The sequence below is a fragment of the Chanos chanos genome, chromosome 8, assembly GCF_902362185.1.
Source record: "Chanos chanos chromosome 8, fChaCha1.1, whole genome shotgun sequence".
Classification (NCBI taxonomy): domain Eukaryota; kingdom Metazoa; phylum Chordata; class Actinopteri; order Gonorynchiformes; family Chanidae; genus Chanos; species Chanos chanos.
In genome coordinates, this window is record NC_044502.1 from 28,926,053 (window position 1) to 28,943,969 (window position 17,917).

At 40.1% G+C, this 17,917-nt stretch overlaps 1 protein-coding gene across 1 annotated transcript in view; it reads right to left on the reverse strand.

Annotated features, from left to right (window-relative positions):
• The window catches only part of nrg2a (neuregulin 2a), a 73,145-nt gene extending 55,436 nt beyond the window's left edge, over positions 1–17,709 (reverse strand). Inside the window, exon 1 of the mRNA XM_030782402.1 lies at positions 17,301–17,709. Within this exon, the coding sequence (XP_030638262.1) occupies positions 17,301–17,709 (409 nt within the window). The remainder of the gene's footprint in view (positions 1–17,300) is intronic.
• Between the last annotated feature and the right edge of the window lie 208 nt (positions 17,710–17,917).

A 17,917-nucleotide genomic window follows, 5' to 3' on the forward strand; every position in this document is an offset into this window, starting at 1 on the left:
AAAATGCACAAGGCATAAACGGTATCCCATGACAGACTTTAGGTTGTCTATTTTGTCCACTTTTTTTTTTTTTTATCATTTTTCTTATGAACGTTTCAGTTAACCCATCACTGGCTGTACACAAAGAACGCTGCAGAGAAAAATGAACGTGATGCTATGGTTTGTGGGTAAATTGAAGTGTCTTTGTTGAGGGAACACTAAAAAAAAAAAACAACAACAACAACAACAAAAACCATAGGATTGGCATTTTCACCACTGCTTCTTCACAAGACTGCCCTCGGTGACTAAAAGTTGTAAAGATCACAGACATCATGATGTTTCCACACACAGACAGATGCATCACGCACAGGGATGCAGCATTGGACAGGGGTTTGTCAAAGCTGCAGACAAAACTAAAGAGAACGTCATCTTTAATTTGATCCGCTTTGCAACGCTGTACACAAACAAAAACTGAGGAAAGAGACGTTCATTTAGAATGCTGCCCTCTAACACATTCAATATGAAAGCATTTAAGAGGTAATATAAACTGTTAATCACATTAAAATGGCAGAAATATGGCATGTTTCATGTGTTTATCATCTGTTGTCATTTTGGTAATTGAACAAAATTAGCAAATGGTTAATATGATACCAAAATCAAGGCCTACGTTTGTTAGGAAGGTAAACATATGACCTCAGCTCCGTGTCAAGAAATGAGCAGCATGTGTGACAACATCTGAAAGTGGCATTTTATTTGGGTTTTTTGTCTGTGTGCACCACTCAGATCTTCTTGTCCTGATACAGAGCAGGCCTCTACCTCAGAGCTCTACACAGATTACCTTCATGATAATGGTAGGTAAAGATGAGCTCTATTTCTCCATTTGGCCCCTCTCTCTCTCTCTCTCTCTCTCTCTCTCTTTCTCTCTCTCAGTGGCAGATGAACAGACAAACACACTCCCACACACTCTCGCACAGTTTAACAAACACACGCCCACATAGTCTTTGGCACTTTAACACAAACACATACACATGCTGCAAAACATTTAAACACAGGCCAACACGAAGCAAGTCAAACACTAAAAAACCCCCCAAAAAACGCTCTGATGAATTCATGCCCTTTCCGTGCAGTTTAAACACATAAATACGCACGTAAACATACGTGTGCTCACCAGCTGAAATGCTGGGCTTGTTTTCCATTCGTTTGGTAATTTAGAGAGAAATTCAAAGAAATTAATTGGGAGGGCAATCACATTTCAAACAACTGCTTCTAAGAATGTCTAAGAATCAAACTGAAACAAAAAAAAACCCTCCCGTGAACTGAAGAAACATAGGAAGAGGATTGTGACTTCTTTATCTCTGCATTCTGCACGCAGAGACACACATGTCCTCTCTCTGTTCTGCATTCTTCAAATCAAATCAAATTCCAAATGCGCTCTCTCACCCAGCCTTTATCTGGAGAATGTACTTGGAGCACGGCAAAACATGTCACACTGAGGAAGGACTGGAAAACAGAACATTCTTGCTGGAAGAAAAAAAATCATTTGCATTTCTTTCTTTTTTTTTTTTTTTTTTTTTTGCGTCTACGAGAGGACCTGAGTCTTATCGGGATCACGGGTATATCTCGGTGTTTGTTTTGCGCCGATGCAAACTCTTCCCGAAAAACAGTGCATTGTGTGAGTGCGCTCTGTCGAACACGCTTTTCTCGGGGTTGACGACTTAGACAGCCAAAGACTGAGAAGCTATTCTGTCAGAGGGCCTCAGATAAAGAGCTGGGGGGAGGAGGGGGGGGGGGTGTAGTGGAGAGAGAGAATGATAGTGAAGAGCAGGAGACTGTGGGCCCTATTACAGCCGCCTGGGTAGCCCCTTTTCTGAGAAGAAGAGGGCTGAAGAGGGGGGTTCAGGAAGCCCTGACTGCGACTGGGCCATCTCAGAGAGACAGGCAGACAACCCAGGTCACCGATATGCTCTCTCTACCGCTCCAACAAACATCACTGCATGCCAGAGGGCCCGGTGACCCACGGAGACTCCGTTCAGAAAAATCCAGAAAAAAAACCCTTTAAATCAGATCAACTACAAACTTCACATCCAACCGAAACAGGGTCATGTTATTTACGTTCGCAAAACATACCAGACGCTGTTAGTTTAGACACAAGCAGAATATGCATGTCACAAAACTTCATAATCATTCTGACAACTCACACTGAAAATGCATTATCAGTGTGGCAAATGAATGAGTGGACACATAACAAAATTGAGTAAGCGAGACGTGAGACATCATGCTTTTGTTTAGAACAAAACGATGCCAGTTCTCAACACAAGCCTAGAAAGTGAACCTGAAATTTTACATTACAAATGCTTGATAAGTGTAAAAACTCATGCTCTCTCCTCCAGCCAATTCCTGTGCCTGAGTCTGGTTCCTTATCACATTCTCCATGGGTTCCAAAATCCAGGATTTAGTGATTGTACAAAGTCTTGTACAAACAAAAGTGAACTGAATCGTAATTAAATTTGAAATTGAGATTTGGGTGGAAAAGAAGCTGTGTGCTGGTAGGTTTAGCAGTAAGGTCATTCAAAAACAGAGGGCTGGCCTTTTCTTCTCCTTTTGCCCATATGCACGACCTTGGCTCCCTTCCTCTCAGTCACAGATAATACGTGGGAGAAGATTTGCATTCCACAGCATGAAGGAAATAACTGAAACCAAAAATTGACCCGAACACACAAGCGCAAACGACGGCGTATTTACATAGACGGGAAGAGGGAAGACTAAAAATATGATAAAGGAAATAGATCTCTCACCTCTGTGAGTTTTGAATGAATAATAAATAAGGAATAAATAACTTTTTTCCTTCAAAGTAAAGGGCTTTATTACACAGTTATTGCACACTAATGGATAGTCCTCTGCTAGAAAGATGGATAAAATACCAAGCACCTGCATTAGCCTGGGCAGACAGGAGAGAGTCACTGGGACAGCTGAAGGATTGACTAGCACAGACCAGTCACCCTGCAAGCATGGAGACCTAGTCTCCTCCACTCCGCTCTTTATCTCTCAACAACAGCCTGAGAGTGGGACCAGACGGAAATAAAGTCTGTTTGCAGGGGAAGACAAACACGCTTCTGTAGCCAGTCCAGTTCATTCCTCTTCAAATTGTGGCAGTAAAATAACAGAAGAGATAAATAAAGGGTATGGAAAGAGTATGCGTATCAGCACACACACAAGTGCACGTGCTCGCGAGTGCACACACGCACACTGAGCTTGCCCACATATACAAGTCAGCAAATGTTTCAACGAATATCTGATATTTGGATGAGAGTGAATCAATACAGAGAAAGAATATAAGAAGTGATTTATTTTCTATTCAGTGAGGGTTTTTTTTTTTCTAACTCAACAAAAACAGCACAGAGGTGTGTTAAGCGGTGGGTGGGTGGGATGGGACTGATCCTTGGAAAGGACACATTATTATTTTATATTAATCAACTTTTCTTGGCAACTTTTCTGTTTATGAAGCTTTCTGGGAATAACTCCAATGAATCCAATAGCACACCTCTGGTTTTTCACAATGACATGCAGGTGATACTCACCTCATACATGCACAGAGAGTGAGAGATAGATAGATAGAGAGAGAGAGAGAGAGAGAGAGAGAGAGAGAGAATGTTCGAGAGCTCCAAAACAACACATGATAAGCGGGCCACTTGAGACTATGAGTAAAATGGTGACATGCTGGAACTGGAAGACGGAGGGAAACGCATCCATGCTGTTAAAACTAAACAGTATACCAAAGAATGCTTGACCAGCCCTTCAAATGTTCGGTTTTACAGCATCAGTGCAACAGTAGCAAATCTGAACATCGCAAAGTTCTACAACTTGCCTCTCAAGCTCACATATTTTATTACCATCGATCATCTGAAAGAAAAAGCTCAAAAGAAATCAGTACAAGTGTTCCAGGTAATCTAAAACAAATAACAGATTTTTTTTTTTTTATCTCAGCAAAAATTAACAAAGTGAACGAATAACAGGAGGAAGAAAATCGTTAAATGGCATCTGAATGCAGGCAAGGTGCGGACATAGTCGTAGTATAATCTACCTTTACAATTTCACACAAAATTCTACCGTTAAATACTCAGCAGCTGGCAGCAGCAAAGAATGATATTCTGTAAAAACAAATTATGTCTTTAAAGAACTCCTACTCCATGTCAAGGTCAACACGCTTTACATTCATATTTGTTTCGTTTTAAATATTATTGTTATGAATCATAATTCACATGTCTCCTTTTCAATGGACATTACCACCATCTCTTTTCTGAAAAAGAAGTTTTTCTCTGGCCACCTCCTAACACTAGCACACTAGCAAAAGAACAGCCATTCCTCTTTTTTTTTTTTCTTTTTTTTTAAAGCCTTTTCATGTTAAGACACACATCAATCCACACCTACGACATACCTGAGGAAACAAACACTGGCTGTGGATGTGTGTGGTGTGTGTGTGTTGAACATGGCCGGACACGTCCCTTAAACACACTGGGAGGCACCGAATGGGAGTGCCGACAGCCCCTCTTTTCACCACTCTGGCACTCTTGCAATCAAACACACGGACGCCCTTCCCACGGCACCATTGTTTGAAGCCATTTCATTCATCAAACTCATGTCACAGATGCTATCTGTTTTTTCCCCTGGACATTGATTATGACGAATTACACTACTCGAAAACACATACGTGCAAAACAAACAAACAAACAAACAAACAATTAAATAAATAATACCATAATAATAAATAATAATACTAATAATAATTTTTACGTGCATTAAATTCAGATTCTCATAGATGCATAGAATGTACTGGAAGACTGTTCGACCACAGACAAACACGCACATCAGAGCTCATCCATGTAGTATACCAGCAAATGCAAACACACACACACACACACACACACACACAGACACATACACACACACACACACACACACACACACACACACACACACACAGAGACACAAATTCAGGTGCGCGCACACACACACACACACACACACACACAAACTCATCTGACGATATAGCTTCAGCTGTTAATTGTACAGCACAGGGGAAAAAAGAATGTATATGATGACCTGAGGGTAACCCTAACTAATAAGGGGTTTGCAGCTGTTTATATCTGAAGGTCCTTCCACAGTTTATCCAGGCTTAGCAATGAAGGCTGTACTTTTCACATGGTGCATCTTCAGGGTGTGTTAGTGGGCGGTAAAGGGCTGCTTGCTTTGACAGTGACAGAGCAAAACTATTGATGCACAGTTTTGGATAACTTACAACTAATACAATGTATTTAAATATAGTTCATACAGTTAAATACAGTTCATTGTAAATCAGAAATTCTAAGAAATAAAATCTCAGGAATACTCAAACTCTTCTATCAACATACACATTATAACTGACTATATAAGGATGAACACAACAAAGATGGTGTCACCAAAAACAGGTTCATCTAGCACAATGGGGACACAATCAACATCAGGGTTATGACCAAAGAGAAATCTGCATTCAGTCAGTTCACAAAGACACCAATATGTGTTTTTTTGAAACTCTCTGCTCTTCAAGAGTGTTGGTTTCCTAAGAGTCATGAGGTACAGTAATCTAAAGCAACTTAATTTTCATTCTGAAACCTCCCTGTCTCCCTTGGAATTTGTTCAGTCTGCTGGAGGAGAACAGAAAACATGGATATCATGTGCAAACAGGAAATACTAACATGAAACTGCTCCTGAAAGACACCATTTAGCCTCCAGCTAAACATTCACAGCGCTTACTCGTTTATTTTTACTTTCAGGGTTCATGAAGTAAAAGCCATGAGTTCAGTCAAAACCAATATTTTCCAGATTGGCCACTACGATAGCCACTTCCTCAGTGTTTGCATTCACCACAATGGCGGACATGTAACTCAACACTACTGAAATCTTCGACATGGAATTAACTCGCTCATTGTGTGGATTTGACACTTGAGGCGAACTGACCCGACGTTTGCTGCAGACAAGTGCGCCGTATAAAAGGCAAGAAGCAGAATACTCACTGACTCATTCTGTCCTCTATTTTTTCCCCCCAAAGTGTCTGTCATTTGAAGAATGAAATAAGAGATAAAAAGTCAAATTTACATACTTTAAAAATCTGTCACTGAAGTGTTGCTACGACATTGCAGCGGTGTAATGACAAATAGAAAAAAAAAAAGTCTGGTGTCATGCGGCTTTATTGAAAAAAGAGTTATGTCCCGTGATGTGTCAGTCAATGGCAGATGTGTACTACACTTTGGTTTCTGAAACACTTAGGCCTGATACTTACTGTGTGTCTATGCAGTTGCCAGGGCTGATGGAGGTAACGTCACAGCGTTCAAGCTGGACTGCAGCAAACTTGTTCCTTCTAAGAACATTTTGGGTCAGACAGAATACTGTTCATATACTGCCTCTATGTGGTGAATGTGATGCACTCTCCTAAGTGTGCTAAAATTCCCCAAAGTTGAAAAGAGAGAGATGATTCTAGAAAAAAAAAAAAAAGTCAGATGAGTTGAGTCATTGGTATTATGGGCTTACAATATGTATGAGAACATCATTTAATTTTGTTGGTCATGCTGTGCATCAAGATACACTGGCGTACATAAAAACCTTTTTACAGGCTTTTTCAAACCAGGAAAAGAGACCGTACATTAAATTTTTGCCATTAGCAGACGTCATCAAGAGTTTATAGCCATTTTAAATGTTGCAGATAATGTGAAACATGCTGTGACATTTAAACAATTTCCTTAAATTAGTAGAAAGTGGTTGTAAGATCATATTGATCATCCTACCAACCTCTTGGCAGAATTTATAAAGGCCATAATAATGTAACAATTGCTACATATAACTGCTTACAGCAAAATATAATGCTAAATATTACCCCATTGCAAAATTAACCCAGAGACTAATGTCGTCTTCAACTGAACAGAGAGTGTGTCAGTGTCATTGTTGTAAATGAAATTCCCGTCAGCCTTGAGTAAAACGCACTAGCCTGAATTTACCGCACGCCAACTGAGTGGTATTGTACTGCCTCTGTGAATTATCTCATCCTGCATTACTCCTCTGCTCCCAATTGGCTATACATACTGATCAATCATCAGTCCACGGCATGACTCACAGTCCATAGCTTTGATGTTTCCGTAGTTCAACAAGGTGTTTCTAAATTATGTCTATGGTTCACTCGGTTACACTATCACCGGACGCTGTTTAGACCAATTAAATATTATTACTACTTAGTGACAGACCATATCTTCATTTGGCTAATCATTGTTCAGGAAAGATTTCATTTGACTTTAGAAATGAGGGTGACTGACATATTACAAAAGAGTAAAACGAGGACGTCGTCGAATTTACCGCCCAGACATCTTTAATTTGGAATCGTCAATCTAATTTAACAATGTCGTTAAATAATCGCGCTTCTCGTTCAAGCAGGAAAATGAGGAAAGTTCATCAAGATAATGATAATAGGGGCAACATCCGCTACCAATCCTTCTCCCGGCTCGAAGGCCAAGGCTCGGTAGGCACCAGGCAAAACAAGCCTGCCTCAGAATCTCTCCCACGGGACGACGTCAGTTTCAATGAGAGGGGACTGACCTCTGTGCCGTTTGGATGGGAACTGAAATGACGGTATTTTCTAGAAGCTCTGTAACTGAGTGATTTTTGAATTGGGTATAATGTAATAAAAATGATTTAGTTTTGCGTGGTATTCAGTTACAAGGAAACTCATTGAGATGTTTGTTTAATGAGAATAGTCGATGTTTATAATTTCGATTGATTTGTTCTCCATATTGGCTTAAGAGGACAAAAAAGAGAGAGACAAAAAAAAAACCAAAGCATCCATCTGTGGCAGTTCTCGTGATTTGATGGGGTGATGGTCTCTATTATGCTCGTAAAGGGAAAATTCTAGAGAGCTCATCAACTATTATTCTTGAGTTAACCACTCAGGTCTGGTGTTAAGTAATACCATGATGACATGTTGTCAAATGGTAACTTTAAGTTTTATAAGGCTATTCATTTAATAGACACAACATGAACAATTTGAATTGTTGTAATTTCTCTTCCAAATCTGTGTTTAACTCAGGGTTTCATACTAAGGCCCTTATGAGATATATATATAAGTATCTAACCTCACCTTTATCTTTACAGTGGAGAAACCTTAAATGAAGTACTTCAGAGACCTAAGAGATTATGCTGTTTCATAGCAGTTATTGAAAACAGTATATCAATATCTATATATTTAAAAATAATAATAATAACAATAAACAAACAAGAATGCAGTTAGCTACTGAGGACTGTCTGAGTGTAAATGTGATTGAAGATGGAAGCGTTGTGTTGCAGTGGGGGAAAAAGACCAGAAGCCTTCCCACAGTCTGCTGAGGCTGTCGGAGCCATCAGAGCATGTGCTTTGCCCTGCTATGGTAGCCTAATCTGTTCCAACTCTGTCCAGCAACTGCACACACAGAACTGCTGACTAGAAAATCAATGACCGCAATTCAAATGTGACAGGACGTTTAAAGCCAACAAATAATCAGCTCAATGGGCAAGAAACCTGGACCCCGTGCATCTCAGCAATTTTCGTCCAAACAAGAGGCCGGTTAAAGAGACGGAGCACGCTCCACATCACAAGAGTCATTTCTTACCACAGCAAGCTATTAACTGTAAAATATCAGTTTCTGACAATTGTGGCCATGTTCCAATGAACTACCTACCAGTCTGGGCTGAGACGATCTGATTACATGAGACCCCTTCGTCTACAGTTTTCTACACAGTTTTCTACACCACTGTTTTCCTAAGTCCATATCCCTTGGACAGAAATGATTTTGCTCTAAACCATCACTGATACACCTTGTATGACTTATCAACGTAGCCCATAATTACTTAAATGAGAGGTGTTGTCACAGGGTTACAGTGAAAAAGACTTTTCCAGATTTTTCCAGTTGGTCCCAGGGCAAAATGTGAAAAAAAAAAAATGTTCTGCTGCACTCAGCCTAGGGAAATGTCAGCTATCGCTACTTGATTAACTGCAAACCTCACCAATAAATCTTTAATATCTATGAACAATTTTCACACACAGACATTCTGCCATTATCCACACTTTTCTCACCGAAACATGAAAATCATCATTTAAATCACTTTTTTGAAGGCAGGCCGATGAGACTTGCAAGCAGCTTTGACAAAGTCATCACTGAAGAAAAAAAATGTATATAGCAGCCATTGGTAAAAATAAGAGTAATAAATGTCTCTATGCTACCATCAAAGCCAAAAAATGTACGGCATTTTTTTCCCCGAACCATTGCTTGACACAGACACTATGGAGAGTGGATTTCATGGTGTAGATTTCAGGCATCTGAAACAGACCTGGTCTATCAGTGTGTGAGAATGCTGAAACTCCAGTGTGGAGTGCTTGTGATTTCTGTGAATACAGCAGGGCAGCTGGTGGACGGGTCACCATTTTAGCTGAAACCGTAGCTGAATGGTTGCTGGAGAGTAAAAGAGGCCCAAGCATGCAAAACTGTTAGGTAAGAGCTGAGCCAGCAATAACATTAAACAGGCATAGGGAGGAAATCACATCCACTAATTATGTTTAAGGAGCTACCCTCCTCAAAGCTGCAAGAAACCTCTCTCTCTCTCTCTCTCTCTCTCTTTCTCTGTCTCGTGCTTACAGTGGTACATGAAGTTCTCTCTCGACGGAATAGTGCAAGTTGTTTCTGAAGAGTGCAGCTTTTGATTTTATCGATCACTCTGTTCTCATTGACAGAATCGAAATATTGAATTGGGATCTGTGGGGCTGTATTGGATTCGTTCTTACCTGTTCTTACGTGTCAAACTCTAATTTGTCAGTTTCTGTAGATATAAATATTTTTTATCTTCTTCAGCATTAATATCATGTGGTATGCTACTAAAAAGACTTAGCCAATCTCTCCTCATTCTCATGAGATATATTACCATGTAAGTCACAAACATGATGCATCTTTTCACAGTTATATCTGATCATTTCAACAAACGGCCTGTTCTCCATGATTGCTAAACTGATGCACAAAACTTGATGTATCATAGTTTTTTGTTGAACTATGGTAAAAACCTAAGTGCCAATTGTTGTTTCTGAGTTAATCTTTGATCAGTTGCAACTTGACTATGACATCACTGGCTCTCATTATTACATCAGTTTCTAGAAATCTAGCAATCACCTTTGATCTACAAGTATATTTTGTGCAACATATGAAAAAGCTAGAACAGTCTTTTTTTTAAATCAGCTCAGAGATAACATACAATAAAATAAGATCATTTTTACCTTTGAACAATGCAGGGAAAATTATATGTGCTATGATTGGTTCGTGCCTTGATCATCATTATGCCCTGTGAGATGCCTCAGCCAGAAGACCTTTGCTTTGACCTCAGGTTGCACAGAGTTTTGCAGCTCTGCCTCAGACAAGGACAGAAACCATGTCAGACATTACTCCAGTGTTGTTTCCTCTACATTGCTTTGGCAGTGAATGCTAAAATTGATTTTAAAATTTCATTAATCACTCACAAGGCATTACATGAGGTTGGCTCCCACCCATATTTTGCACAGAAGCTAATTCTTCTCCAAACTCCGGGGCCTCTCAGGTCATCCAGTCAGGGACAGTAAGGTGACCAAGCCCTTGCTGTAATGGAGGCTAGACTTGGAACAGCTTTCCATGGAATGTTAGATCTACTGAGTCAGTGTTGTCTTTTGAATAAGGTTTCAAAACTCATTTTTATAGGCATGCTATTGCATTTTTACACGGTGTTCAGGATACGCTCCACTGTATTGTAACTCTAATGTAATTTTCTTTTATTATTTTACTTTTCGTAGTTTGACATTTTGTCTGTTTTTACCAATATGAAGCATGTTCGGCTATATGTTATACAAATAAAGTTATTAGTTGTGTTATTATTAACACAAAACTGCTTTTGCTAGACTGGTAAAGACTGACATAAAACACCACTGTTGGCAGATAGATCAATTCTTTTTTTTTTTTTTACCATTGGAAAAATTAGTTGTTACTCTGTTATGATATTTTTTCCTTACACAGCAAGAAAATGAGACAAGACAGCAGCTTTGAAAAAAAAAATCTAGGTGAACTGAAGCTCCAAAAATGAAAATTCCAAATAAAGATGTTAGTCTTACAAAGCTCCATAAAGAGAAAGAAAAAGTCTGTGGTATAGTAATATTAAATAAAATGCTTTACGTCATATACTGTACAGTGGGTGAAAAAAAAATTAACTCCAAATGCCCACCACCGGCCCTGCAGGATGAAAAATGAGGGGACCGTGAACTCTCCAGAAACTCATATATTTTGATATGACATTAATGACATTTTACTGGTTATCACACTCTGTTTCTCAGATATGTAGACACAGTTCCTTTTGTAGCAAACAGTAAAACTCGAACCATTTCAACCTAAAAAAAGACCTCTGCAAATAAAAGCACACAGCATCCATATAGCTAGACCAGTTCACAACGAGCATTTAACTACAGTGATTCAGTTCTGCTGATATATGCCAAACCAAACTGGAGAACCTTTCCTTGGCTATCATTTGCCTTTTACAGGAATAGCTCCACATCTTCTAACATTAACAGATCAAGACACTGGTGAACCAGGGTGCTCATGTAATTAGCTAATTTGGAAAAGACACCTCCAGTTCCATTTTTTCCCAACAGTATGGATGAATGCTGCTGCTTTTTGACTTCTTCTGCTAATTAAGTAGTCGTTATTCACCTGTTATACAATACAATACAAATGTATTTAAATGTACAAACTTCTGGGGGACATTAACAACACATTTTTATGACGTCTGAGCCATATTATTAATGAAAGTCTTACTGCTAAGACATCCAAGAACATTACCTGATCATTACAATACATCTTTACACCACATGACTCTTCATGCTCATTAACAATGTACTAGAATCTATTAGGAATACTTACCCTTCTTTGTGTGCATATATGGGACCAAGGCATAACTGCAGAATAAAATAACAGTGCTTTGTGTTGCTTGTTGTGATTTTGCAACAATCACACCTGGTAACAAAAGGCAAAATGATATGATAACAGAATAAATAAAAACCACGCCTTGTACCATGACTGAAATCTTCTGCTCCTGTTGTTATACAGAATAGTTCATGAAGTAATAGACAGAGAGAACCATACATGTTTGACATTGTCTCCTTTTGGCTTTTCTTTATTCTCTCTGATATGAGAGATTTACTCAACAGAAGTAGAAGTGAAGAAATTGTGACCTGGCTTAAGACCCCTGAGAAATGAGCTAATAAATTTCCAAAAGAGATCAGAGAGGGGCAAAAAAAAGTGAAAGAGTTTGCAGAGAGTGTTTCTAGCAGTAACGGATGTGCTTTTTGCATAGTCACAGTGATCATGATTGTCTTTTGCCACACACCAAACTCAATTTTGGAAACCAAAAGTAGAGAAAGCAACTGCCAAGAAAGAAAACAAAAATCAGGAAAAAAAACCCCACAAACAGACATGCATAACAGCTAGAGCTTTGAATGGAAGAGGCATCTCTTGTGCCTTTGGCTTCTTATACTGGTTCATTTTGACCTGAACTGTGACAGTACACAGCTTTCCTCCTTCACTTGTATATTCTCCCTCCCACACACATGCACAGACAGAGAGATAGAGAGAGAGAGAGAGAGGGAGAGCACAAATACACTATAAATACCCTGTAGCTTTTAGGTCAGCTTCCTCCTAGGTTCCAAAACCAGGGGTAGGCTACATCTTCCTTCTCCACTGGGGTCGAAGTGTAGGCAGGTTTTTACTCAGAGCCAAGTCAAACACATCAGACTCAGCTAATCAAGACTCAAACAGAATTATAGAATCTAGAAGCTAAAAGGGTCAGTTTTGGACCAACAGACGGCATATACTAGATTACGCATCTCATAACCAGACTGGGTGGAATTTTAGTTGGTTGTAAGCTAGTTGGCAAGAATTATTCAGGGAGGCATAACAGTACCAGCAGCTGAATACCACATGATCAATATATTCACCAAATACGTTCTCCATTTACTTACGAATCAAATGAATGCATTCATGAGGGCTAAAATGAGTTTTACAGACAGTCTTTTTGCTTCTCTGCTCCTCTTTTTGTAGCTCTCTTAGTGAGCTACTGAATTATGAAGCACTCTTTTCTTTGTCTAGCATTACCTAGCACTGAATAGGAGTTCTCACATCATACTAAATTACCACATTATACTGAGATCTGGTTGAATCAAAGCACACATTTACCTCCTTGTGAGAATCATACCACACATCAGCATCACCCTGCATGCTTAACGGTAGTCATACATCTTCGGTCGACTTCATGGAGTGTAAAACAGTGACGACGAACAGCTCGGTTTATGAATCCTTCTCCAGGAGAGGATGAGGAACAGCTTAGAAAAACATTTATCATCATGTGTGACCAGGATCAATACTAAAGCCCTCTTTTGGGTATTCCACTGGTAGTCAGTCAATCTAGTGCTGTTTTTTTTGTTTTTTTTTTAACTCAAGAGCCCACTGCAGCAGACCACAACAGCCCCCCTCCCCACCCCCACCCCCTCAGAGATGAACAGCACATGAAGACAGAGTTCGCATTACACAGATGGATGCCTGACTGCTAGCTTTGTGGGCCTTGTACAATGCTGAATGATGAGGGGGTCTAACTGCTTAACTGCTCTAAACATCATACAGGAGAATATGCATCATAAATCATCTAGCCGTGTGCCTTGCAAGTTTAAAAAAAATAAAAAAGCACATTTGTAAAGTCAGGAAGAAAAAAAGGAAATAAAAATAGTTTTGTATGAGCAGTCATACAGTAATATGAAGACTTTTTGTGAATTCTAGCATACCATAAATCAGACAGCAAATCTGACAAGCAGGAGAGACATCTGGCAGTAAAAAAAAACAAACAAACTGAAATTTGTTGAAATCTGACTTAATGTATCTCTCATGTAATAACTATGTGAAGCCGTAATGATCACTTATTTGAATGTGAATGTCTGCAGCCAAAGATAACTTATATGAACTATTGATTCCAAAATTAAACTCTTGTCACATTACTGGTTTTTCTAAGGTTAAGACGGCATATCTACATGTATCTAAATGCGATGCTCCCTTATTATCAATAACCTGGTTTTTATCAGTCGTTTAACTGAGTAGCTTGCCGTTGACTCTTGTAATAATTTTTGACTCAAAAATGTATCTGAAAAGAGTTTGTGTGGGTGAGCTGCACAGACAGATGCTCTTGGTAATAGAGCAAGGGCAAAATGGGACGAACTGGATCCATCTGCTCTGATTTCCTTTTGCAATTCACAGGATAGCAGCTGAGATATACTGCGGTTATAAGTACTTTGTACATGTCACTGTCATAAATCCTGATGGCACCAAATCCTTTCATGTTCGAATTGCAAAATTTGAGAATCTGCAGTAACACTGTCTGTCACATTGTTCTACTTACAGTACTAAATTCAGCGTGTCAATGGAAAATCTCAGCTGATTACATCAAAGTCTTTATGCAGGTGTTGTTCTGAAATTAAAAAAAAAAACAAAAAACAAAATTATATAATGAATGGACCACTGTCTAAATATTTAAGATGAGGTCATTGTCACGTTTTCTTAGGAATGTGTGTTTTTTGGTAAATCATCATATAATTCTAGTAATTGGTTGGTTTCCTCTGTCTCGGCCAGCCGGTAAAAAGTAGTGTCTTACTGCACCCTCATATTAGTTTAAATGTAAATATTTAAGACACTAATTTTATAGGGGGAAAAGTTCTCTTCCCCCCGATGCGTCAATCAACAGTAGTTATTCTTATCCTGTCTTGGGCAGCTGTGGCAGAGTGTCCTCTAAAATCAGTGCTAGTGAGCCATGGGCATATTCAGGGCTGCCTCCTCTCCACAGCTGTGACCCGCATGCGGGGCGGGTGGGGAGTGGGAGTGGGGGTGGGGGGCAGAATCTGCCCTGTACTCCAGCATTTTCTACTCTGGCATTGCACTGGATCATGATTCCTATGATGAGGATATAAAGAATGGGAAGGAAATTCACATACACACACAAAGCTAGGTAGAAAAAGGACTATGCAGGGAAGGAAGAGAGAGAGAGAGAGAGAGAGAAAGAGAGAGAGAGAGCAAGAGATAGATAGATAGATAGATAGATAGATAGATAGATAGATAGATAGATAGATAGATAGATAGATAGATAGATAGATAGATAGATAGATAGATGGAGAGAGAGAGGGGGGGGCAGTAATAGGCACCCCCTTCCACACCCATACACACACACACACACACACACACATACAGAGCTGGCAGGTTTCAGTGAGACAGACTTTTCCCTCCACACACAATAGACAGGGGCTTGAAGGTGATAATATGTAGGTCTCCTCCACACGGGATCTGTCTGAGAGTAGACATAAAAAAATAATAATAAAAAAAACAATGAAAACCCCCTTACAACCTACCTGCATCTACAGACTTCCAATCTAGGCTGGGCCTTTAGGGACAAAAAACATATTTTTATCCACAAAAACTTGAGGCAGCAGCCAGACCTGACATATTTGAAAGCAGAGTTGGTAAGTGAAAGACTGTGGCCCTGCTGCCTGACTCCCTGTCAGTTCAGAAAGACACACAGTAAAGCACTCAGGGTTGGACAACATACATGATCCTCTGTAGAAACCCTAAACTCAGAGACACCACTACCCCTTTCTCATGTCAGGACAGTGCTCCAATAGACAAGAAAAGAGTCACAGAAGCTTACACATTCTCTATGCAGCTGAGAAATTGGAATTTTATTCAGCAATGAAGACTTCACTCTGTAAATCAGCGTATGCAGGAGCCGCACACATATATCATCCACAAGGAGGGCCTTTAACTTTCAGACACTTTAAGGGAGCCTTTTCTCTAAAACAGAGGGTCCTGTAATACAAGATACTTTTGTTGTGTTGCACTGAGCACCTGTAATCTGGATAACAGCTTTTACTGTTTCAAACAGTCACAATTTCAGCAATAGCTCTTTGGTTGTGGGTTTCTATGTGTACACAGTTACACCATGTTTTGAAACGTAAATCTAAAGCAGACTTAAAATGTGTATGTCCTTTTAAGCAGGCCTGAGAACATGTTTGTTCCAATCCTACAAACTAGGCTCAGGTGTAACGACACAATTAACATCTCTGAACCGAGAGGGAATGCAGCTCTTTCTTGGAGAGAATTTAATTTGAGACACTTTCGTGGGGTTTCATCCGGTAAAACTGAACAAACAATAATATACATCTCCAGCTCTCATTTCCAGATAATTCTTAGGAAATGATGCATCACCTGTATGATACAGAGGACAGCGCTGCGAAGTTTCCAGGAGTTACACCGAAAATGAATGAACCACACAAATGCCTCTCTTTGTCGAGGCTAAGGTTACCTGGTCTACATGTCACAGATATCAGTATACTTTTACCGTTCACTGAAATCCCGTTAAAGTGCCTCGATACATAGGCAAGCTTAGGACACTGGCGGGTAGGTAAGCTTTTTATTCTGTCCTGGCATCAGCTTAGAAACATTCCACTCCCAGTGCAGTTGTTCTAAGGGCCCACTAAACTAGCGCAGAGCAGCATTTCCCAACATCACCAAAGAGAACGGGTCCTCATTTGAAGCACAAAAGCTGTCATTCTCGTTTAAGTGTATTTTCTAGAAAGCGAGACATACACCAATGCCGTTGCTCTTTACTAATTACATTAAAGCTGACAAATACGAATTTATTCAGTGCTATCTTTTTACACAAACGGCATAAACTTACACACACCCCATAATGAATTAACAAGATAATTTATTGTAAAGACATCATAACATCGTGAGGGTACAGAGGCCACTGTGTCATGAGTAGCCTGGCTCTAATATCAAAAGAATGACATCGAACTTCCTCTCGGAAACAGTACACACCATTGACTTGACAAATATCAAGTGTGTGTGTGCGTGTGTGTGTGTGTGTGTGTGTGGAGTAGGCTATACGTCTTGGTCTTGGCAAATGATTGACGATCTTGTGAAAACATTTCAATATTTTCACTGGCAAGCGTTGCCGCAAAGACTTCCAACGACCATCTATCTGATACTCACATCAAATATTATGATTTTATGCGTTTCTCACATTACCAAAACGTGACGCATGGACCAAGGAAGGACGTAAGACCAGAGTCAACCAAAACCAATTGCAACCACATATTCTGCCGAATGTGTCACCACAGCGTTTTGCAGCCCTGGAGGTGTACGGTCAACAGTAGGAAATAAACTTACCGCAGTCTTCACACAAGATCCTCCCAACATCTTTTTTTAGATTCTTCCCAGTAGTATCTAGGGGAGCAAACGAAGCCTTGAAAACCAAAGGCTCGTCGGTCGGGTCCATGAAAAAAATGTATTTGTGGTTCTTTTTCACTTTGGTGCACGGAGTCTCCGAGCCAAATTCCCCCACGGTGACGAGCTGCTCCCGTTCCAAACCCCCGCTGTTCCGTGGCCACACGTCCAGGACTTTCACATTCACACTGTATGGCTCAGATGAAACGTTCAGAGGCGCGGACTGCACCTTTCCCTCGATAACCACGGCGGATTTGTAAGCCTGGTCCTGCAGAGAATTCAAACTCGGGGAGTAGCAGGCGAAGGAGACCCCGATTACCAGCATGGATAAATGTACTGAATCAAGCCTCATGCCGCCTGCTTTGGCTCGGTGGTCGCTGGTCGCTTTGCGGCAGGGCTCTGTGGGCTGTGGGGCGATGGCGGTGGGGCTGAGTTGAAGAAAGAGACTGCAAATAGGCTCCTGTAGCACGGCAGCGCGGCAGACCTTGCGTAAGTGTCCATGCCATCGGGATCCGCTGCTTTTTCCGATAATTTTGCAATAGGGAAACACCAGCTAGGAA